The following is a 24,954-nucleotide window of genomic DNA, read 5'->3' as shown; positions in this document are numbered from 1 at the left end:
TGCGACCCCATAGTTGGCAGCCCACCAGGCTCCCCTGTCCCTGGGATTCTCCAGGCAAGAACACTAGAGTGGGTTGCCATTTCCTTCTTCAATGCATCAAAGTGAAAAGTGAAAGTGAAAGTTAAGTCGTGTCCAATTCTTTGCAACCCCATGAACTGCAGGACACCAGGCCTCCCTGACCATCACCAACTCCTGGAGTCCACCCAAACCCATGTCCATTGAGTCGGTGATGCCATCCAACCATCTCATCCTCTGTCATCCCCTTCTCCTGCACTCAATCTCTCCCAGCATCAGGGTCTTTTCAAATGAGTCAACTCTTCCCATCAGGTGGCCAAAGTATTGGAGTTTCAGCTTCAACATCAGTCCTTCCAATGAACACCCAGGACCGATGTCCTTTAGGATGGACTGGTTGGATCTCCTTGCAGTCCAAGGGACTCTGTTTATCACAGTTTAGGCACCACCTGTTTGAATAGGCAGCTACCAGTACCATGACTTTCAGGATCTCTAATTACAGACCCATTCATAATTCACAATGGTACAATTTATGTTTATGGTCAGAGTTTCTGCTTCCAGTTTATCTTGAACTAAAACTAAGTCTTCGGAAAGCAAACAGAAAGGGTCAGGATAAATTGGCCAGCTTACAATGATAAAAACGGCATTTTCTAAAAAACCCACATTCCTTGGCCTTGTCATATTACTGATTCATGCCTTCACACATAAAAGCAGGGTTTGTCTTACATTCTGATTAGATAGTACCTTGAAACTTCTGAGCCAAAAGTAAGAATTGTTATTTTCTTTATTGAAGGCTGATGGTAACTGATTTTTCACCAGGAAATTTTAAAAGGAGAGCAATCAGTTTGTGCTGTTGTTTACATACATATGATCCTTTCATCAGTAGTCTCTGAAGTGAAGTGAAGTCGCTCAGTTGTGTCCGACTCTTTTGTGACCCCATGGACTGTAGCCTACAAGGCTCCTCTGTCCATGGAATTTTCCAGGCAGCAGTACTGGAGTGGGTTGCCATTTCCTTCTCCAGGGCATATTTCCAAGCCAGGGATTGATCCCGGGTTGCCCACATTGCAGGTGAACGCTTTACCATCTGAGCCACCAGACAGGCACATAATGAACATTAGTGTGTAGTGAAATATACTAAGTATGAAGAAAACACAAGAGAGTTAAAGAAACCTTCACATGTTTCCTTAAATGAGTCTTAACGGATACATAGATGTTTTCCTGGCCAGGTAAAATGAGAAGGTTCCTAAACAAAGCATACTATAGAAACAAAGTTTCTGTGCAGCAGAAGGAAGTTTCTTGAGAAGTGTAACTATGGCTAGAAGACTAGTCATTGTGTAAGTGATTTGCTACTCCTGCCACTGTGAACTGTGAAAATAAGAGCAAGTTACTAAAGCATCCCAGGGACGGGGGAGCCTGGTGGGCTGCTGTCTGTGGGGTCGCACAGAGTCGGACACGACTGAAGTGACTTAGCAGCAGCACTAAAGCATTTAGTGCCTGTCCCATAGGAGTGTTGTGAGGATTAACTTTTCTAATGCACGTGAAGGGTTTAGAATCCTGCTGGCACATCTTTGGTGCTTAATAAATGTTTTATTATTGTTACCACTGTCAAATCATCATCACCATTATTTTGAACAAATGTACTATTCCTGGCGGTGTTTCTTTTACTTGTGAGAGGAGAGTCCATTTTGTTTATCATCACACCACAAATATCGTGATTTGAATGTGGCCCAGGGGCAAAGGAGTAAGTTCAAAGATCACTTACATTAGGGTGCTGACAAAGTCATGGTAGATGCCATAGACTTAGCTGAGGAAATTCCATTCTTCAAAAAACCACATGCTGTTTTTGCAGAATCATATACTCCCACCAAGAATTACTAATTCTACTTGGTTTCATCAAAGATTTCTACTGGCTCTACCTGTCATTCAGCCCAGTCCCCACCATGGAGTCTATAAACCAGAATCCAACTTCATTCTTTCAGAATAATGTTCCAAAGCATGAACCAATCTCAAAAACACAACTCCACACCACAGAGACAGCTAAATCCCAAATTTAGAATTATTTCCTGCATATTCTTAGGACTTTGGCTCAAAGGATGAGACCAATGCTCCCTTAGGTTTTGGTAGGAGTTAGAGAGAATTGTTTCTATTAATGCCAATCCTTTATCTCTTGAGTCAATTACCAACCATGAGGACAATATCAGTTTGAACCAGAAAAATCCATCCCCAAATCACTATCTTTGTTGATTCTTTTATTTCTAGCTTTGTCAAGGACCCCAACCTTGCTTCTTCTGTACAAATAGGGCTCTTTCTATTAAAATTTTCCAGTCACTGTCTAGGTGGTTAGAACGCAGATATAAAGGTCATGATCCTTAGTAAGTGTCCCTGGGTGAAACTCAGGTAATTAAAATGAACACACACAACATTGTAGGAACCAGCACAAGGCTGGCAGAAAATAGACGCTCAATGTGAGCATGTTCAGATGAATTTTGTTTCTTACACGGAGCCATAAGACACTAATTATATTTGACTGGCTTGATGTTTAAAAAGCAGCAATTATATGTGATTTAACCTAATCAGCATTCTGATGGGATTAATCATTGGGTATTGGAGTATGGGGAAATAGCTACATGGACTAAAAACCTGGCTTTTAAAAATTCAACTTTTTTCCTTGTTAGAAAAGCAATATATCAGAGAAAAATATTAAAGAATAAGTTCATTTGAACAATCTCTCCACTTTTACTGCCACTCCTCATGTGGGATCCATTATCACCTCTCCCTCGGAGTACTGCAAGAGCTTAACTGGCTTGTCTGCTTTCATTCTTCTTGAACTTGGGCATAAACTTGGGTGAGCATACATGTACACGTGTACACATGTACAATGGACATGAGTTTGAGCAAGCTCCAGGAGATGTCGAAGGATAGGGAAGCCTGGTGTGCTGCAATCCATGGGGTCACAAAGAGTTGGACATGACTGAACAACTGAACAACATAAAACAAAATAAATAAAAGCAAAAATAAACACATAGGAGACCTCCCTGGTGGTCTAGCAGTTAAGAGTTCACCTGCTGATGCAGGGGACACAAATTCAATCCCTTGTCCAGGAAGATCCCACATGCCATGGAATAACTAAGCCACAACTACACCACAAATACTGAGCCCACACTCTAGGGCCTACAAGACAACTGCTAAAGCCTGTGTGCCTAGAGCCCATACTGCACAGCAAGAGAAGCCACTTCAACAAAGACTACCCCTTGTTCACTGCAACTAGAGAAAGCCCGTGCTCAGCAATGAAGATCAAGCACAGTGAAAAATAAAATAAATAAACAAAAATAAACCCATGGGACCTACTTAAAAGCTTTCCACAGCAAAGGAAACCACCAAAAAAACAAAAAAGACAACTTACTGAATGGAAGAAAATATTTACAAATGATATGAGCAAAAAGGGATCCAAACAACTCAACATAAAGAGATCATACAACTCAACCTCTAAAAAGCAAAGAACTTGGTTAAAATATGGGCAGAAGAAATGAATAGACATTTTTCCAAAGAAGATATGCAGATGGCCAACAGATATATGAAAAGATGTTCAACATCGTTAGTCATCAGGGAAATGTAAATGAAAACCACAATGAAGATTAAAAAAAGGGAAAAAGAAAGAAAAGACAAAACCCCAAACTGTAAATAGAAACAAGAGCAAAGTAACACAAACAGACAAAAAAGGAATGAAAACAGAACCAAAAAGAAAACAAAACACAAGATTGATGTATGGCAAAACCAATACAATATTGTAAAGTAATTAACCTCCAATTAAAATAAATTTATACTAAAAATAAAATAAAATAGCATGTTAAAACACACACACACACACAAGAGAACAACCAGACAAACTAAAGAAAACAAAAATGAAATCAAACAACTTTTAAAAAGCTAAACAAAGCATAAAACAAAACCAAAGCAGTTCTATTTCCAGTTTTTTAAGGAATCTCCACACTGTTCTCCATAGTGGCTGTACTAGTTTGCATCCAGCAACCCCACTGCTGGGCATACACACTGAGGAAACCAGAAGGGAAAGAGACACGTGTACCCCAATGTTCATCGCAGCACTGTTTATAATAGCCAGGACATGGAAGCAACCTAGATGCCCATCAGCAGATGAATGGATAAGAAAGCTGTGGTACATATACACAATGGAGTATTACTCAGCCATTAAAAAGAATACATTTGAATCAGTTCTAATGAGGTGGATGAAACTGGAGCCTATTATACAGAGTGAAGTAAGTCCAAAGAAAAACACCAATACAGTATACTAACGCATATATATGGAATTTAGAAAGATGGTAACAATAACCTGGTGTACGAGACAGCAAAAGAGACACTGATGTATAGAACAGTCTTATGGACTCTGTGGGAGAGGGAGAGGGTGGGAAGATTTGGGAGAGTGACATTGAAACATGTAGAATATCATGTAAGAAACGAGTTGCCAGTCCAGGTTCGATGTGCGATACTGGATGCTTGGGGCTGGTGCACTGGGACGACCCAGAGGGATGGTGTGGGGAGGGAGGAGGGAGGAAGGAGGAGGGTTCAGGATGAGGAACACATGTATGCCTGTGGCGGATTCATTTTGATATTTGGCAAAACTAATACAATTATGTAAAGTTTAAAAATAAAATAAAATTAAAAAAAAAAAAAAAAAACAAAGCAGAGTGCCAACTGAACAATAAAGCAGAGAAAACAAAACAGACAAATTATCAGAAATCATTAAAAAATAATCAAAATGATTAAAAGTTGAAATCTTAACACTTTTGGAAATAGGGATGGTCCTTGAGAATTTGAGCTTTCGTGGTGGCTCAGATGGCAAAGCATCTGCCAGCAATGCGGGACACTCAAGTTCGATCCCTGGGTTGGGAAGATCCCTGGAGAAGGACATGGCAACCCACTCCAGTATTCTTGCCTGGAGAATCCCATGGACAGGGGACCCTGGTAGACTACAGTCCATGGGGTTGCAAAGAGCAGACATGACTGAGCAACTTCACTTTCTTGAGAATATTATACTAAGTGAGCAAAATCAAGCAGAGAAAGACAGATACCATATGGTTTCACTCCTTTGTGGATACAGAAATAAAATAAGTTACAAACAAACATACAGAACAGTGCAGTGACTACCTGAGTGGAAGGAGTTAGGAGCGTGGTAAAATGGGAAAAGGAGGTCAACATCAATGCAGTATATTAACACACATGTATGTAATTCAGAAAGATGGTAACAGTGACCCTAATGTGAGACAACAAAAGAGACAGAGGTGTATAGAACAGTCTTTTGGACTCTGTGGGAGAGGGCGAGGGTGGGATGATTTGAGAGAATAGCATTGAAACATGTAAATTATCATACGTGAAACAGATCACCAGTCCACGTTGATGCATGAGACAGGGTGCTCAGGGCTGGTGCACTGGGATGGCCCTGAGGGATGAAATGGAGAGGGAGGTGGGAGGGGGTTCAGGCTGGGGAACACATGCATACCTGTGGCTGATTCATGTCAATGTATGGCAAAACCCACTACAATATTGTAAAGTAATTAGCCTCCAATTAAAAAAAAAAAAAAGATGAGAGAGGGGGGAAAAAAAGGTCAACTGTACCATGACTGATGGAAAATAAAACTTTTGGTGGTGAGTATACTGTAGTGCTTCAGAATTTGAAATATAATTTTCCATACCTGAAATTTATATAATGTTATAAACCAAGGTAACCTCAATAGGGTGTTATAAACGTTTTAAAGTCAAAATGCTTTTTTTTTTTTTTTCCAGAAATTTAAAAGCCTTAGGGAGAAATAACAGCTGTCAAAAGAACAATTTGCTGTATGACTCAGGGAACTGAAACAGGGGTTCTATGGTAATCTAGAAGGGTGAGATGGGGAGGCAGATGCAAAAAGATATGGTCATACCTGTGTCTGATTCTTGTTGATGCATGAGAGAAAGCCACAAAACTCTGTAAAGCAATTATTCTTAAGTTAAAAAAATAAATTCAGTTCAGTTCAGTTGCTCAGTCGTGTCTGACTCTTTGTGACCCCAAAAACCATGGCATGCCAAGCCTCTCTGTCCATCACCAACTCCCGGAGTTCACTCCAACCCATGTCTATTGAGTCGATGATGCCATCCAATCATCTCATCCTCTGTTGTCCCCTTCTCCTCCTGCCCTCAATGTTTCCCAGCATCAGGATCTTTTCCAATGAGTCAGCTCTTCCCATAAGGTGACCAAAGTATTGGAATTTCACCTTCAACATCAGTCCTTCCAATGAACACCCAGGACTGATCTCCTTTAGGATGGACCAGTTGGATCTCCTTGCACTCCAAGGGACTCTCAAGAGTCTTCTCCAACACCATAGTTCAAAAGCATCAATTCTTCAGTGCTCAGCTTTCTTCACAGTCCAACTCTCACACCCATAAATGACTACTGGAAAAACCATAGCCTTGACTAGATGGACCTTTGTTGGCAAAGTGATATCTCTGCTTTTTAATATGCTCTCTAGGTTGATCATAACTTTCCATCCAAGGAGTAAGCGTCTTTTAATTTCATGGCTGTAATCACCATCTGCAGTGATTTTGGAGCCCCAAAAAATAAAGTCTGACACTGTTTCCCCATCTATTTCCCATGAAGTGATGAGACCATATGCCATGATCTTCGTTTTCTGAATGTTGAGCTTTAAGCCAACTTTTTCACTCTCCTCTTTCACCTTCATCAAGAGGCTTTTTAGTTCCTCTTCACTTTCTGCCATAAGGGTGATGTCATCTGCATATCTGAGATTATTGATATTTCTCCCGACAATCTTGATTCCAGCTTGTGCTTCTTCCAGCCCAGCGTTTCTCATGATGTACTCTGCATATACGTTAAATAAGCAGGGTGACAATATACAGCCTTGACGTACTCCTTTTCCTATTTGGAACCAGTCTGTTGTTCCATTTCCAGTTCGAACTGTTGCTTCCTGACCTGCATATAGGTTTCTCAATTAATTAAAAAAAAACAAGCAGTAATCTGAGAAAATCAGAATAAAAGGAAAATTTCCAATCTTAACAACAAAAGAACATTTCCCAATTCCAGGAGGCGTTCATATCTTCCTAGAGGTTTTGAAATCTTCTGCTCATGTGTTGAATTAAAACAATTGTTCCTTTCAATGGGGAGAGCTAATGAGCCTGATCCAGAATGATGCCATTGCAGGCAGTCAGCAGAGAAGGAGCCCAGCCCCTCCTCCCAGGGGTCAGGCCACACCATTCTCTGGGTTGTGATTGGCTCCAGCTCTTGACTAAGGGACATTTAATGATGAATAAGAACGCTGCTAAATGATCAGCCAACAGAGAGAGAGAAGAGAGAAAGGTAGACTAATCTTCTTGGGTCCAGGGAAAGGTAGTACAGTCTTCATCAGGACAAAAAAAAAAGACTCAGGACAGAGACGTGAGAAGCTGGGAAGGAGTTCACTATCAGGTTTGCCAAGAGTCAAGTAGGCTAAAAAGTTTTCTGTGTAGGCTTCTTACTTCATGGAATAAAAGGAGAGGGAAAAGGTCATTCTGTAGTTTATTCAGGTGAGAATTAGAAATTCCAGGTGTCACGCCAGAAATTCTAAAAGCACAAAGACAATGATGTTTGAAGAAAAGCCTGAGGGCAATGGGAGCCTTGTGGATGAGAACCAGCTGGACCTGGGTGCGAAGCATCAGGCAAACAGGAAACCAGCAGCAAGTGGGAGAGCCAAGCTCCCTGCAAGGCAGGAGGCAAACGCAAAGTGTGGCTTGCCCAGAAAAAGCATCAGCATGTACACCTGGCAGGAGATCCAGAGACACAATCAGGAGACTGACCAGTGGCTGGTGATCAATCGCAAGGTCTACGATGTTACTGGCTGGGCGGACAGGCATCCCGGTGGGCGGCTGGTCCTCAACCACTGCGCTGGGGAAGATGCCACGGTAAGGAGCTCAAAGTCTGCCCTCTGTCTCTCTGTTCCAGCTGCTGGGTGGCTGGGACCTTGACTGTCTTTCCAAAAGCATTTCAAGTACGTGTTCAAGCTCCATGATCACTCATTTCCTCCCAAACCAATTTTTATGGATTCCTATCCAGCAAAAAGTTGAAAGCTAATTAAGCCTCAAGGTCTAGCTATTATTTGCACTAGGTTTGGGGTGGGCTCAGATGCTGACAGTAGATACTATGTGTATTTCAGGTTTTGCTTTTGTTCTTGGCATTATGTTTTTTTGTTTTGTTTTATTTTGAAATGGAGTCATTGTCTTACAAGAAGAAAGTTACAAATAGGTGAGTAAAATCTGGGAAAAAATGTCTTCATTCAAGTAGAAATTTCTCAGACTCCTACAACTGGAGTGCCTGAAACAGACAGCAACTCATCTGGCGAGCATCAAAATGCTGAACAATGTTGAAAGCGTACAGTGACATAGGCTTTTAGACTTTATAGAGTTATTTTTTGTTGTGTAGTTAATTCAATGTGACACAACCCACTTTTATGGAAGAAGTAACTGAAATCAGAGTGGTTAAATGACTGACCCAAGTTCACCCAGCCAGTAGATCTCAGATTCAAAATACTTATCTTTCTGAACTTTCAGTCTTAACCACTTTTCTTCACTGTTTTTCCTCATAACTCTCCTCCACCAAAATAGCTGAAAAAATAGACTTTCAATGGATGCCTAAAATATCACGCATCATATGTGTTAAGTTGCTTCAGCTGTGTCCAACTCTTTGCGACCCTATGGACCACATTCCGGCAGGCACCCCCGTCCTTGGGATTCTCCAGGTATGAATACTGGAGTGGGTTGCCATGCTTTTTTCCAGGGGATCTTCCTGAACTAGGGATCGAAACTATTTCTTACCTCTCCAGCATTGGCAGGAGTGTTCTTTACCATTAGCACCACTTGGGAAGCCCAAAGACACATAGACACATTCAAATGCATGACCTCACTTAAACCTTATCATAAAGAAAGTGAATCAGTTCAGTTCAGTAGCTCATTCGTCATCAACTCTTTGCGACCCCATAAATTGCAGCATGCCAGGCCTCCCTGTCCATCACCAACTCCCAGAGTTCACTCAAACTCACATCCATTGAATTGGTGATGCCATCCAGCCATCTCATCCTCTGTCATCCCCTTTTCCTCCTGCCTCCAATCCCTCTCAGCATCAGAGTCTTTTCCAATGAGTCAACACTTCGCATGAGGTGGCCAAAAGTTACTGGAGTTTCACCTCTAAGAAAAGTGAATAGTATTCCCATATTAAAGATTAAAAAAACTGATACTAAAACATGAAAATAATGTGTCTCAGAGCACACAAATAAGAGTGACAAATTTTTAAATCAGATAAGTTTTTTACCATAAAGCCCTTTATGCTGCTACTGCTAAGTTGCTTCAGTCATGTCTGACTCTGTGTGACCCCATAGACTGCAGCCCACCAGGCCCCTCCGTCCATGGGATTTTCCAGGCAAGAGTACTGGAGTGGGGTGCCATTGCCTTCTCTGAAAGCCCTTTATAGCTGATCTTAAAAATAAAATTTCCATTTAATATTGAATTAGGAGGCTTCTCAATCCATAAATGCATTTAGGAATCCATTCTAAAATATTCTATAAGAAAGTTGATTTTAGCCCAATTAGGAACTTTTTCTCCATATTATACACATGAAGAAATGGAGAATAAAAGGTGTTAAATAAACTAATTCAAGATCAGAAAATTAACATATTATTGAGTAGAAATTTAAAGAGATTTTTTTTTTTATGTTATCCTTGTCATTTTCATGTTAGTATATAATTTTTCCAACTGGTTTCAAAGCATAGCATTAAAAACATTGATTCAGGAAGCTCTGCTCTGTGAGCATTACTTGACAGATAAAAACAGAATGCACAAGCATATGGCTAGTTTGCAAAGAAAGAAAGATTTTGTTTTTTTGACACTAGCAACATCTTCTTTCCCCACTTCTCATTTCCCCCTAATTTCTCAACTTCTCTGTCTAATCAGGGTCTTCTACCATCTTCTTGTCTTGATTCTGCAGTCAGAGGAATGCCTTTCTGAGCAGACCCTTCCACATCCCCAACCACTCTGGTCTGATCTGATGTTTTTAAAACAAAGCTCAACCTTTTCCTGGAAAAGTGTGCATGAGCTTGTAGCCCTGATGGGATTCTCACATGTGTCAGGAAGACCCTAGGAAGCCAGACAGCTGAGGATAGAAGGAGCCAAGGGACAGTCATTTGTGCAAGAATCAGGAGAAAGATTAACAAAAATAAAGGGAAAAAATACTTGTTGATGTATGACAGAAAACCACAAAATTCTGTGAAGCAATTATACTTCAATTTAAAAAATAAAGTGGCAGAAAAGAGGGAAAAATACCACATATCTCACCTCCACTACAGAAAGAAAATATGGACAATGCTTTCTAACACAAGTCACAGAATCAGCTCAGAGGATGTGTTAGCAAAAATATGTACCTTCAACCACCTTGAATATAACTGGTGGACATAGCTTGCAGAAAGCAGCTCAGCTGATGAATTTGTAATTTGCTGGTGAGTTTTTATCTCCCAGAAGTTAGAGAAAGACCACAATTCTGCATCCAAGTCTAGTTAACAAGGAAGAATTAAACCTTATGGGAAAATACCCACAACACCTCAGGATTTGTGTCTTAAGGATGAACACCCTAAGTGTGGTCAGTCATGTACCCTGGATTTTTAGAAGGCAGATCCAGAATGTTCAGAGAAAAGTCTCCAGAGGATGGCTAGAGAAGAGTGGAAGGGTGCCAGAAGAATTCTGACAACCACAGTATTCCATGGCCACTCATGGAGCCTGAGGTGCAGTATACGTTATACAAGCCTGGGAAAGTCCCTGAGATGCTCTGGAACTCAGCTTCATCATCTGCATAATGGGAATGGCCTTACCCATCTAATTAGGAAATGAGACTAAAGATTGTAAAGTGTTTAGCATAATACCAGATGCACTTTTCATTAAATCATAGCTATTGTTATTCATATCACACCTCCATAGACTCAGAGGTGTGAGTCACATTTCCTGTTTATCACCTGCTTAGAAATCCTGATTGTTTGTTGCCAACTGGGAACAGAGGAGTATGTGGTGGAGAAACAGCATGACTCTAGGGACGGAGGGAAGAACATGAAGTTAGAGAACCTGAGGTCAGATGCTTTCTCTCTACAGCCTAAAGTGTTTGCAGGCTGTGCCCTGAAAGGCAAATGTGCACCAACATATGATCTCTGTGCACAAGCCCTGGCCCATAGCTACACCTGCCCAGAGCGGGGCATCTTTCCTTATTTACACAGAAACTTCCCCAAGCCTCCATCCTTCTCATGAAAAGTACATAATGATACCAAGGTAGCTTGTTCCATAGGGTCACTCATTCATTCATTCATGTGGTCAATCATTCTAAAACTTTTTGAGGTGTCCAGTCTAATGATTAAGAGTACAAATTTGAGAATGAAAGAGGTGTGGTTTGCATCTGGGCTCCACCACTTGCTAGGAATGTCCTAAGGAGCTTGCTGAAGCCGTGGAGCCTCAGCTCCTTTATCTAGAAAGTGGGATAATGATACTTCTATCTTATTATGGATGTCAAAGTCAGCGAAGATAAAACAAAGGTTTTCTTCTTATACCTGGCACAGATTAAACACTCAAAAATGACATTTATCATTCCTTAGTTATTCTGAGATAAGTTGTCATTTTGTCCAAAGACTTTTACTAAGAGTTAGTTAGTTAGTTCAGTCACACTGTCATGTATGATTCTTTGCCACCCCATGGACTGCAGCATGCCAGGCCTCCCTGTCCATCACCAACTCCCAGAGTTTACTTAAACTCATGTCCAATGAGTCAGTGATGTCATTCAACCATCTCATTCTCTGTCATCCCCTTCTCCTCCCACCTTCAATCTTTCCTAGCATCAGGGTCTTATAAAATGAATCAGCTCTTCACAGCAGGTAGCCAAAGTATTGGACTTTCAGCTTCAACATCAGTCCTTCCAAAGAATATCCAGGACTGATTTCCTATAGGATGGACTGGTTGGATCTCCTTGCAGGCCAAGGGACTCTGAAGAGTCTTCTCCAACACCATAGTTCAAAACTATCAATTCTTCAGTGCTCAGCTTTCTTTATAGTCTACTCTCATATCCATACATGACTACTGGGAAAAAATCATAGACTTGACTAGATGGACCTTTGTTGGCAGAGTAAACTCTCTGCTGTTTAATATGCTGTCTAGGTTGGTAATAACTTTTCACCCAAGGAGTAAGCATATTTTAATTTCATGGCTGTAATCACCATCTGCAGTGATTTTAAACCCCCAAAATGAAGTCTGCCACTGTTTCCTCTGTTTCGTCATCTATTTTCCATGAAGTGATGGGAACAGATGCCATGATCTTAGTTTTCTGAATATTGAGCTTTAAGCCAACTTTTTCACTCTCCTCTTTCACTTTCCTCAGAGGCTCTTTAGTTTTCACTTTATGCTGTAAGAGTGATGTCATCTGCATATCTGAGGTTACTGATATTTCTCCCGGCAATCTTGATTCCAGCTTTTGCCCAGCGTTTCTCATGATGTACTCTGCATAGAAGTTAAATAAGCAGGTTGACAATATACAGCCTTGGCATACTCCTTTTCTTATTTGGAACCAGTCTGTCGTTCCATGTCCAGTTCTAACTGTTGCTTCCTGACCTGCATATGGATTTTTCAAGAGGCAGATCAGGTGATCTGGTATTCCAATCTCTTTCATAATTTTCCACAGTTTACTGTGATCCACATAGTCAAAGGCTTTGGCATAGTCAATAAAGCAGAAAAAGATGTTTTTCCCAGAACTCCCTTGATTTATTGATGATCCAGCGGATGTTGGCAATTTGATATCTGGTTCCTCTGCCTTTTCTAAATCAACCTTGAAAATCTGCAAGTTCATGGTTCACGCAATGCTGAAGCCCGACTTGGAGAATTTTTAGCATTACTTTACTAGCATGTGAGATGAGTGCAATTGTGCCCTAGTTTGAACATTCTTTGGCATTGCCTTTCTTAGGGATAGGAATGATAACTGACTTTTCCAGTCCCATGGCCACTGCTGAGTTTTCCAAATTTGCTGGCATAATGAGTGCAGCACTTTAACAACATCATCTTTTAGGATTTGAAATAGCTCAACTGGAATTCCATCACCTCCACTAGCTTTGTTCATAGTGATGCTTCCTAAGGCCCACTTAACTTCACATTCCAAGATGTCTGGCTCTAGGTGAGTGATCACACCATCATGATTATCTGGGTCGTGAAGGTCTTTTTTGTACAGTTCTTCTGTGTATCCTTGCCATGTCTTCTTAATATCTTCTGCCTCTGTTCCAGAAGGAACCATTTTGTCCTTTATTGAGCCCATCTTTGTATGAAATGTCCCCTTGGTATCTTTAACTTTCTTGAAGAGATCTCTAGTCTTTCCCATTCTATTGTTTTCCTCTATTTCTTTGCATTGATCGCTGAGGAAGGCTTTCTTATCTCTCCTTGCTATTCTTTGGAACTCTGCATTCAAAGGGGTATATCTTTCCTTTACTCCTTTGCTTTTCACTTCTCTTCTATTCAAAGCTATTTGTAAGCCCTCCTCAAACAGCCATTTTGCTTTTTTGCATTTCTTTTTCTAGGGGATGGTCTTGCTCCCTTTCTCCTATACAATGTCACAAACCTCCATCCATAGTTCATCAGGCACTCTATCAGATCTAGTCCCTTGAATCTATTTCTCAATTCCACTTAATAATACTTACGGATTTGGTTTAGGTCATACTTGAATTTTATAGTGGTTTTCTCTACTTTCTTCTATTTAAGTCTGAATTTGCTAATAAGGAGTTCATGATCTGAGCCACAGTCAGCTCCCAGTCTTGTTTTTGTTGACTCTATAGAGATTCTCCATCTTTGGCTGCAAAAATATACTATATATGTTTTCAGTGTTGACAATCTGGTGATGTCCATGTGTAGAGTCTTCTCTTGTGTTGTTGGAAGAGGGTAAGTCTATTATACAAGACACAGGCACATCAATTCCTATTATAGAACATGTTGTTTATTTTATTTTTTTTTCAAATTGTATGATTTAAAACTAATGCACAATGCTAATAACTAAAGATCTTCTCACCTAGAAAAACTTACCTATGAAAGGCCAGAAACAACCTATAAGTCCAACAAGAAGAATTAATCATATAGATTACAATATGTCCATATGAAGCATGCTACATGCTAAGTTGTGCTAAGTTACTTCAGTCATCTCTGACTCTGGGCAACCCTATGGATTATAGCCCACTAGGCTCCTCTGTCCTTGGGGATTCTCTAGGTGAGAATACTGGAGTGGACTATTCTGCTCTCCTCCAGGGGAATCTTCCCTACCCAGGAATAGAACCTGCATCTCTTATGTCTCCTGCATTGGCAGGTGGGTTCTTTACCAGTAGCACAACCTGGGAAGCCCCAAGTTTTATATAAGTAAGTCAATAATATTTCTGAGCTCCACAAAAGATGTAAATGGAATCTTGTGAGGTATGCACAAGAGCAGAAAATTCAGAACAAAGAAGTCATGGTTATTACCAAAGGTGCATGCTAAGCCACCTCATGTCTAAACATCAGGGTCTGAGAGGGACACTGAGAAACTCAAGCTCTTCATCAGGGTAAAAATTCAATATGACAGGAAAAAGATGACAAAAGCCTGGAGGAAATATAGCAAAATGTGTTTCAACTGTTTGGAAGACTGCAATGTGGAAGAGGTTAGAGCTGTGTGCAAGTCCAAAAGACTCATGTGGAATCAGCAGAGGCAAGGCTGGGGTGGGGCAAGAGAGGATGTGTACAGAGGTGGAATACAGATCAGGTTCACATCGTGAGTAAGCACCAGCAGAATAGGTGTCCCGGCCTGGCCACATCCTTTGCTTAACACAATCCTGGTCGATATGATGGCTTAAGGATGAGAAGAGGGGAAGGAGGAAGAGAGGATGAAGTGTGTGGGAAGTAAAGAAAGAGACAAGAGAAGGAGGAGAGGGAGAAAGGGTCTTGAGTTCTGAGCGAAGGACTCTGGATTTTACCATCACTGTAGGTCATCCTCTCCTCCCACTGCAGGTAATGAAACTTCTCTAGCCCAGCATCCCTCCCTACACCCAATCCTACAAGGAAACCTAGCTGTTTGTAAAAGGAATGTTGTCATCAGTAATAACTGCATCTTTTGTGGGCTGTCAACATTTGTTTTTACTTTAAAATTAAATTTTAATTTGTTTCTCATTTGAATGATGGTTCAAGGTGAAAAATAGGTATGAGAATAGAGACAAGTGCAGTTAAAGTGCTAATGGATGACAATGGCCATGAAGAGGGACTCTTTTTCAAATGCCAGCCTGTTGGTTAAGTAAAGGCTGAAGATCAAGAAGTGTTAGTCAAGGCAGAATGGATACAGGCATCTGTATGATTGAGGACCTTTGCTGTCTGCCTGAAGCTATCACAACATTGTTAATAGGCTATGACCCCATATAAATTTTTTTTTTTAAAGAGTCAAAATGAAGGCAGGAGTCCAGGGAACATGTTGAAGTCCTGAAAAAGGCAGTGACAACAGAAATGAGGGAGGGGGGTGGATAACCAGGAGACATAATTTATAATAGGGGATAAGTGACTGGGTAAGTAAGCAGGAGTAAGGAGCCTAAACTGTATGATGGATGCCTTATATAGGTAGGTGGATGGCAGTTGCCATTATGAGATAATGTAGTCAGAAAGATGAATAGGTTTGGCAGGGAGAGTGGAGATAGAGAGAGTCTGGCCTGGAGCTTAGTTAAGTATATCACAGGAAAAAAATCTCAAATAATGAAAGTTCTCAAACAATAGAGTGAGTTATGGCAAATAAATAAATAAACAACCCTCTGTTTATCCATGTGGGTGGAGGGGAATTTTGGTGACTTCACATAAATATTCTCCACTCCAAAGTGGCTTTTTTCCACAATGAAGGCAAAGACTATATTCTCCCCATAAATCAGCCTACTCAAAACTTGTGATCTCCCAGAAATACGAGGGACCTTGATTAAGCATTTGCCTTGAAATAGATGAGATCTGAAAAGGAACCAGAAGAGGAACTACCCAAACGTGTAGGAATGGGTGTCCGTGGTTGGGTATTGAATATTCTGGTGAATTTTTTATTTTTATTTTTTTGGCTGTGCTGCAAGGCGGGTGGGACCTTAGTTGCCCAAGAGGGATGGAACCCACACCCTCCATTGGAAGCATGGAGTCTTAACTACCAGACTGACAAGGAATTCCCCTGTGGGCTGTTTGAGATAAGTAAATCAAAATCTATGTTCTAGTTATATTGTTTTGTGACTATATACATAAATTCACCATGGGTAGTTTTTTTTTTTTTTTTTTCTGAATTTTGGGAAATTTCAACTCACTTCAGAGGAACCAAATAATGATAATAATATAAAATTATCACCATTTAATGGCATCTTATTCCAAAGCTTAAGCTCTTTGATGCTTGGCTAGGTATTCAGCAAGGTTTTGTAATGACTGACTGACTGAATGAAGGAATAAATGAGCCCATGCAGCAGACTAAGTAGTATCCACAGTTAGAAAACAAATCGAAGCTTCAGAGATAAATTTCCCAATATAAACAACATACTGCACTGCTCCCTATACTGTATTTTGGTGTAAATTTAATAGGCACATACTTTGATTGATTGCAGAACAATATTTGGCAAATGGAGTGTCTCCTGAATTTCAACCCACACATGCCCTCTAGGCCAAGTGCCTTGATGTGGGGCACAGCCTGTATACAGTAGTTAAGATGTAAGGACATGATCCTTCTCAGGCCTTCTCACTTTACATACTTGTCTCTCCCACTAGGGATCATACTGCTCTTCCAATAATGGACATCTTTCCAGCCCCCATTAAATAACAGCAAAAAATCAGCAGGATTTCCAAAGTCACTGTGAAAGCAAAGATAATCACATCTTTCCTCTGTGTTGATACTGTTTGGGAAATAATCAGTGTTAAGAAGAGCTACAGTATAAATTTATGAATAGGTTAGGAAACAGAGATGATGGTTGAGAAGTGAATCAAAAGATAACAGATGAAAATGAGAGATGATAAAGTAGTTAAAAGGTCAGAAAATAGAGATGCTGAGAGTGGGGAAGAGACAGCAGTGCTTAAGACCCATATCCTTTGAACTCAATACTTCTCAACTTTCTCCTTTTTAGAGAAGTCATATGCTGCTCTATTCATTCACCCTTCCCCTTATTCATCAGACCTCTCTTGATCACATGTCATAGTCCAGTCACAGTGAAAAATATCAGGTATAATTTAATCAATAATGCATTGTCTCAGTCTTCAAAAAAGTCAAAAGGCACTGGAGAAGGCCTTTGTGAATACAAAGATTCACTGCAACATCATTTGCAAAGCCTTAGGAACAAGTGTCATGGGAGCCCAGAGAGATCATAAATAACTTTCCTGACTGTGTTAGGAAGGCATATTTCATGTGGATGTTCAAGAATAAGAAGGAAATTTAAGTAGAAAAAAAATGGAGGAAAGCAGTCAAGGCAAAGGGAGCAGTATGTATTACAAAACTTCAGAACTATACAGGGTCATGGAATGTTTATTGAATAGGGAGAGTTCCATTGGAGAGGATGAGGCATGAAGGGTACGGTGAGAGGTAAACCTGGAGAAGTAGGTTGGTGCCGGGGACCAGCCCCGGCTGATCCAGGGTATTCGAAGGAGAGATGGCATAGGTGAAGATCAGGAAACAATTGCTTAATTAAACGTTAATTAAGGATATAAAGAGTAATAGAATGAGGATAGCTCAGTGAGGAAATTCAGTGGAGAAAAGAGGCTGAATAATTCAGCCAGAAGGTAAGAGAAAGAACGACATGGGGAGACCAAGTTTCGGTGAACAAGGCCCGCACTTTATTTTCCAAAGTAGTTTTTATACCTTAAGTTATGCATAGAGGATAATGGGGGAAGGGGTAGAGTCATGCAGCCAGCCAGGCTTTCTTCCTGCAAACTTATCATATGCAAAAGCTTAGGTGATTTGCATCATCTTCTGGCCCGGAGGCCTGTTAACATTTTAAGACCCTTTCTTCAGAAAACTTATTTTTCTCTAAAGGTGATAAGTCAAGCGCCACCCTCCAAAAGCATTAGATAAAGTTGCATTCCTACAGAGCAAAGGTGTGGTGGGCTATAACAAGAAAAAGAATTAACTCAAGGGTCCCAGGTTACAAACATTAAAGCTACTATTTACACCAATTATATTAATCAATACACTGCCAGGGACACAGCAGGTAAGGGATATGGAAACTTAGCAGCAAACATTGGCCCAACAAGTGAAAATCCCTTCACCAATACAATGTCTAATCAATCTTTTAACTGCTCAAAGGAATCTGTATTTAGACAGTTTAGAACATCTCATGCCTCTCACAGTTGGGAGGCTCTGAGCAATCACATGTGGCTGGAAAAACCTATTCAGGCAGGCTAGAGGATTTCCAAAGGAGTTTGTAGGTTAAACACTGTCACACCCAGGAATTGTTAACTGGAGCTGTAAGCTAACTCTTTTTTCAGAGAGAGGTAATGGGGGACAGCCCCCCGTAAAGTCAGAGGTGTAGGTGAGAGCACAAAGCAGAAAGTAGGCAGACTCTGGATTTGGGGGTAGATGGGGGACTCCTGAGGCTCGATCCCGCCTTTGCGTATGCCAAGCCTCCTTCCTCATGACCTTTGTCATGGGCAGAGTTCCTCACTGGCTCCCAGCAGTGATAGAATTCCAGTTGACCTATTCCAGATCCTGAAAGATGATGCTGTGGAAAGTGCTGCACTCAATATGCAATATGCACTCAATATGCAATATGCCGGCTCCTGGCATCTCCCCCTTTTTTATTTCTTAAAACAGCCAGATGCAGCTCAGTCACAAGCTTTTGAATGTTCTGCCAAAGAATCCTGACAATACAAGGAAGAATGATTATGAGAAGCAAAATTAGAACTAAAGATATTAGACAGAATGTTTTTTCCAGAAATAGTTAGAGAAGGTGTGAAATAAGTCATTAGCTGCTCCAGCGGCGGTAAAATCCAGTCGAAAGTGTTTCAAGGTCTGTATTTGATTATGAAGTTTCCCTAAGTCCAGGCCAATGTCAGAGCTGTTCCAAACACCTGAGATATGATTTTTGATTTTTTCCCATTCATAATCTGTCTCGTTTACCTTTAAAGATGTCACGCATATCCACCAGTAATCAGCGTGGCAAGACAGAGCCATTTTCACTTTTAAAGCCTGTAACTCAGTCCCAATATGCATTATTGCCTCTTCTAAGGCGTCTACTCTCATCTCCAATTTTCTATCTATAACTTCCTGTGTTGCTAGAGTTAAAGAGACATTTTTAGACATAGCATCAACATATTGGGCAGTACGCACTTGTTGAGTCAGATATTGCTGCCACAGTAACAGAAGTAATTGCTGCTATTAAAGCTGATATTCCTAAAATAAGTACCCACAAATCGTCATGATCACATTAAATCTTGTAGTTGTTGTAACACAGCAAGACTACAGTTATATGAATAAGTCATTACATCATAAGATAAGGTGGACGTTGTAACACTACAAAGGAGCAAACATTATATTGAGGGTTTAAACAAGATGAGAGCATGCATTGTTCACAAGTCACTGCATTGGGTCCACCAGTGAAAGTCACATGTACATTAAGTTTTCCAGAATCATTGGTAAAGAGAAAAACATAAGGAGAGGGTAGACAAGCCAAAACAGAATAAGTAGAATTATTTTCTGGTTGGAGTTCACACTGCAGCAGCCCCATCAGTCTCGCCGGGATCTCGATGTTTATCTTGCCTCCCCTTCTGGCGGGCTCCTCTTTTGTGATCGAAGCAATGGGGGAACTGGATGTCTGGGGGACTGCAACATGTCGAATCAGCCTGTCCCGGATGTAAATTGGAGAATCTGCATCCTGTGGAAAAATACAAGCACATCCTCGACTGCTAGTTAATAATGGGTCAGGACCCTTCCATTGTCCTGAGAGGAGGTCCTTCCATTTAACTAATGATTTTGCATTTAATTGCTCCAGGCACCAATGACGAAGCATTGCAGTAGTTCCAGCCAGATCAGTATTTAGAATATTTATTATGAAAAGAGCAAATATTTATTACGAAAAGAGCATGTTGCAAGATTTGATGGGGACAGCTATACTTAAACTCCCCTTCTTTTAGTTTTTGAATTTGGATTTTTAATGTTTGATGCGCTCTTTCAACAATGGCCTGTCCCTGGGGATTATAAGGGATGACAGTATTATGTTTAATTTGAAACTTTATACAAAATTCCTGAAAAGACTTAGAAGTGTAAGCAGGAGCATTGTCAGTTTTCAAAGTTTTTGGCAGGCCCAAATATGAAAAAGAAGTAAAGAGATGTTGTATTACATCTTTAATTGCTTCCCCTGTACGAGCAGTTGCAATAATAACATGAGAAAAGGTGTCTACAGTTAAAGAACAAAGGACAGTTTTCCAAATGAAGAAACATGAGTTAGATCCATTTGCCAGAGTACGTTAGGTTTGAGACCGCGAGGATTAACTCCCATAGGTAGACTATTATAAACAGTGGGGCAGTGTAAGCAAGAATGCACAATTTCTCAAGCAGCCTCTCTGGGAATTTGGAATTGATATCTTAAAGCAGTAGCGTATTGATGATGAAGTGAGTGAGAGGCTCTGGCCTCCTCAATCACAGTAGCCACTGTATTTCTGGTTAACAAGTCAGCCAAATCATTAAAGGCATTTTAAGGGCCGGGCAATCTGGAATGAGCCCGAATGTGTCCAATGAAAAATATTTTATTTCTTTTCCAAATTTGTTGCTGTAATTTACTTAACAAATGAAATATGGTAGTTTTACCTTCAGGCAAAACCGCAGTTTGAATGTGTGGAAACAACCTGACAATATACTGAGAATCAGAATAAAGGTTAAATTCCTCATCTGCAAACATAGCAAAAGCCTTTATGACTTGTTATTTCAGCGCTTTGAGCTGAAGTTTCCTGTGTTTCTAAAACCTTTTGGTGATTTTTAGTAACTATGGAGGCTTTACCGTTTGCTGACCCATCAGTAAAAACTATCTGAGCATTTGGAATAGGAGATTGTTTACATCTGACAGGAAAAATAACTGGATGTCTGGATATAAAATTCAGCAAAACATGCGAGGGTAAATGATGTAAAATTTTGACCAAAATAGTTTCCTATAACAATCTGCCAATTTTTATCAAACATTAGAAGAGCACCAAGTTGTTCCTTATTATATGGAATTACAATTTCTGATGGCTCTTTACCAAATAATTCAATGATCTGCTTTTTTCCTTTAATATCAAAGTAGCTATCAATCCTGGATAAGAAGCCACTACTTTTTTAGTTTGAGCGGGAAGATGGACCCACTCTAGGGGGCCGTTTTGCCATAAAACCAATTTTTTGTCTGGCTACCCCAATTACACCTATGGGGGTTTTATGGCAAAGGAATTGTCAAGCAATTGTCAATTTAATTTTTAAAATTTTTAAAATTTACATTTTAACAACATAAATTTAGAGATATGTTAATTTAGGTCTAATGTTTAGTTTAGGTCTCTGTATAAATTTAAATAATAAATGTATAACCTCCTTATCTCATTTTGGTATACAGATATACCTAAATGCAAAATGTATTTATATGTATTTATATATGGCAACAAGTATAAACTTACTGACATAGTCAATATACTTGAATTAATCTTTATAATTAATATGTTAATTAATATATATTACAGCAATACAACACGTACACAGCTAATACCAACCAACACAAACCAATGTACTGCAATAGTACATGTCACACATATATAATTATACAGTATATAGAACATATATCATCACAGCACATCAATCCATACCAATTAATATCAGCCACACACACGACATTACTGCAATATATATTTATACAGTATATATATAATATGCATACATAGTATACACAATAATTTATATACAAATTGATTAAGTATAGATCTATAAATAGAATTAGATATACCTTTATTATATTTTATTTATACCCATACCTAATTAGGCAAACTGTAATTAGGCAAATATATTTATATTATGTATTTATAAAAATATATAAAGTATTGTTAATTGTACCACCTGTTGATAACTAAGAAATTGAGAAAACCCTTCTCTGAGTATCTCCTATTTGAGACAGCACGTCCCTCCCCCACAGGGTAAAGGGGAGCGTAGGAACTACATAGGGTTGGAAAGTTCCACAGGTATCCTCAAACTGCCAATCTAACATTTTTGAACTTTTAACTACTGTGGGGGCTTGAGGGCAAATGAAACAAAATTTGACCCCTGAAATCTATCAGGGCAACTTGCCAATTATCACTATTTCATAAAAGACTTACAGTTGATCCTTATTGAGTGAAATTATTATATTTGCTACTTCTTTTCTAAAAAGTTCCACACTTCTTTTTTCCTCCTTTTATAATTAATTGTGCCACTGAGCTGGGATAAGATAAAACTGTTTTTCTTGGCGTCACTGGTAGATGGAACCAATGGGCCTTTTTGTCACAAGCATCCTGTAGGTGTATGTTTTATGGCAAGAATAATTTAATCTCATCTTTTGGTAGTATTAATCCTAATTAACTGATCATTTAAAGTGTCATCTACTTTAACAAGAGCCAACTCTGTCTCGTCAACTTTCTCTTAGAACTGGAATTAGGATTGCTTTTTAAGCAATTAAACAAAGGCTTTAAATCTGCAGTAGTCAGTTTTAAATGTGGGCATATCCAATTAATGTCCCCTAATAATTTTTCGAAATCATTTAAAGTTAGTAAACAATCTCTCCGCAGCTTCAAAAGGGCATTATCAGTTTTTAAAACTTTTGGCAGACCTAAATATGAGAAGCAAGTAAAGAGGTGTTGCACAACATGTTTATAAGCTTCTCCAGTTATCGTTTTGTAACCTAAATCTGGTCTACAGCTTTTTAGATGACAAGCAACCATCTAATCTTTGCTTGAATACTTCCAGCAATGGGGAACTCACTACTCTTCAAAGTTTTAAACTCTCCCTCACCTTTTTTTTTTTTTTTTACATCATTCCCACCCCGCATACCACTTTCTCTTATCCCACCAACTCATTTTCAGTAGTATGTGTTGGCCAGGAGCTGGATCAGGCTTTCCCATAAATGTTGAGACGTCTGTTCCTGTGTCTAATAGCCCTGACATTTTATTTTCTTGAATTAAAAGATCTTTTAAAGGCCTTGGAGCTGTAATTTCCTGCACCCAAAAGGCTAGATCACTAGATCTAAACGCTCTGTGGCTCTTAGCTTGAGAAGTCAAATTTTTTCCTGCCTGATAAGGTAAAAGGAAAAACTGTGTTATTCTTTGACCTTTATTAATTTGCACAGTTTTGGTAGGCGGCGAGATCAAAACTTTAATTTCTCCAATATAATCAAAATCTACTACACCATGCACCACCGAAATTCCTTGAAAAGAAAGCGAGCTACGCCCTAGCGCATGTCCTACAATGTCCTCAGGCAGGGGGCCAGCCACTCCCATTGGAATCGGAGCAACTGGCATGTCAGGGGTTAATATTGTTGCTAAATCCCCTTACCATTCCGCTTTTCTCTTAGCCTGGGTGAGACCCCCCTGAGGGGGTTTTCTCCAAGGAGCACGCTTTGCATATTGTGCAAAGTCTGTTTTAAAAGCTCCACTGTTCAAAAAACTTTTTATCTTCCTCAGGCTTAGGCAACACTTTGAGAGGCTTTGGGGGCAAAGTGGGGAACTCTCGGGCCCTGGAAGGCGCAAACGGAGGCGGCGGTGATCGCCTTAAATCAGAAAGTGGTGGATAAGTTTTTTTTTTTTAAAGGTTTGCGCAGAGCCGGAGGGAGCTCGCCAGGGAGCCTGGTCACAGTGTCTCTTACAGTCTCTCTCTCTCTTCCTCTCTTTCTGCTTTTCTCACTTTTCTCTCCCCTTTCCTTTTTCGCTACCCTTCTCTTTCCTTCGTTTCTTTCCCTTTACCCTCTTTCTCTCTTTTTCTTCCCTCCTCCCTCTCTTTCTCTCTGTATCTCTTTTTCTAACTTCCTTTCTTCCTTTCTCAATCTTGCTGCGTTCCTTGATTCCTTCCTTCTCTGTTCCTCTCTCCTTTTCACTCTTTAGCTTTTTCTATATCTTTAGATCTTTCTCTATTTTCTTTCTTTTTTTCTTTTTTCTTTTTATTTTTTCTCTCTTTTTTTTTTGGCTTGGGTGAGGCCCCCCTGAGGGGGTTTTCTGCAAGGAGCAGGCTCTGTATATTGTGTATTTTTTAAAAGCTCCTTTGTTTAAAAGAATTTTTTTTTTTAATCTTTTTCAGCCTTAGGCAATGGTCTGGGAGGCTTTGGATGTAAACTGGGGAATTCTTAGGCCCTGGGAGGTGCAAGCAGAGGTGGAGTAGTCGCCTTAAAACAGGAATTGTTGGATAAATTTTTAAAGGTTTGTGTAGAGGGGGAGGGGGCTCGTCAGGGTGCCCGGCCGCTGCATCCTGTAAGCCCTCTCCTTCCTCAGGAGGTAGAGCACAGTCTCCCTCCTTTTCTTTGTCAATGGCAGAAAATATGATCTGCGCAGAAGGTGGAGACCCACTACCATCCACCGCTATAGCCTCTCCCATAAGCTATCCAATAGCCTCATTATGGGGGTCCAGAACATTTTTAATCATATTTATAGGATAAGTTTTTAGTTGTTTTTTACCTTCACCCAAGTATCTAAATTAACAGTAGCCTCTTTAACAGTTTCAAGATTACTTGTATAAAGAGTTGCCATTCTTAGTTTCAGTGTTACCCATGTCAGAAAATTAAGTATAATAGAAGATAAAGCTTTTAGCTTTTAAAAGATCAGGCTTTTCTTTGGGCTTTTAACTCAGAAACCGGGTTTTCTCTCAAACCCCTTTGACACTTTCAATAAAAACTGGGTTTTCTCTCAAACCCCTTTAAC

General features: G+C 39.9%; 1 protein-coding gene and 1 pseudogene across 2 annotated transcripts in view; one reads left to right on the top strand and one right to left on the bottom strand.

Moving 5' to 3' along the window:
* The window catches only part of LOC139187197 (olfactory receptor 5M9-like), a 203,973-nt pseudogene that overhangs the window by 114,425 nt on the left and 64,594 nt on the right, over positions 1-24,954 (bottom strand).
* Positions 7,327-24,954, top strand: part of LOC139187393 (fatty acid desaturase 2-like protein FADS2B) — a 53,140-nt gene continuing 35,512 nt past the window's right edge. The window contains exon 1 of one of the 2 annotated variants that reach the window (XM_070804269.1): positions 7,327-7,956. In XM_070804269.1, coding sequence (XP_070660370.1) covers positions 7,636-7,956 — 321 coding nt within the window. In that variant the 5' untranslated portion in view covers positions 7,327-7,635. The remainder of the gene's footprint in view (positions 7,957-24,954) is intronic. The other variant, XM_070804268.1, reaches the window with a different exon arrangement.

This window comes from Bos indicus, chromosome 15 (genome assembly GCF_029378745.1).
Source record: "Bos indicus isolate NIAB-ARS_2022 breed Sahiwal x Tharparkar chromosome 15, NIAB-ARS_B.indTharparkar_mat_pri_1.0, whole genome shotgun sequence".
In the NCBI taxonomy this organism is placed as follows: domain Eukaryota; kingdom Metazoa; phylum Chordata; class Mammalia; order Artiodactyla; family Bovidae; genus Bos; species Bos indicus.
This window is presented reverse-complemented; position numbering and strand designations above follow the sequence as displayed.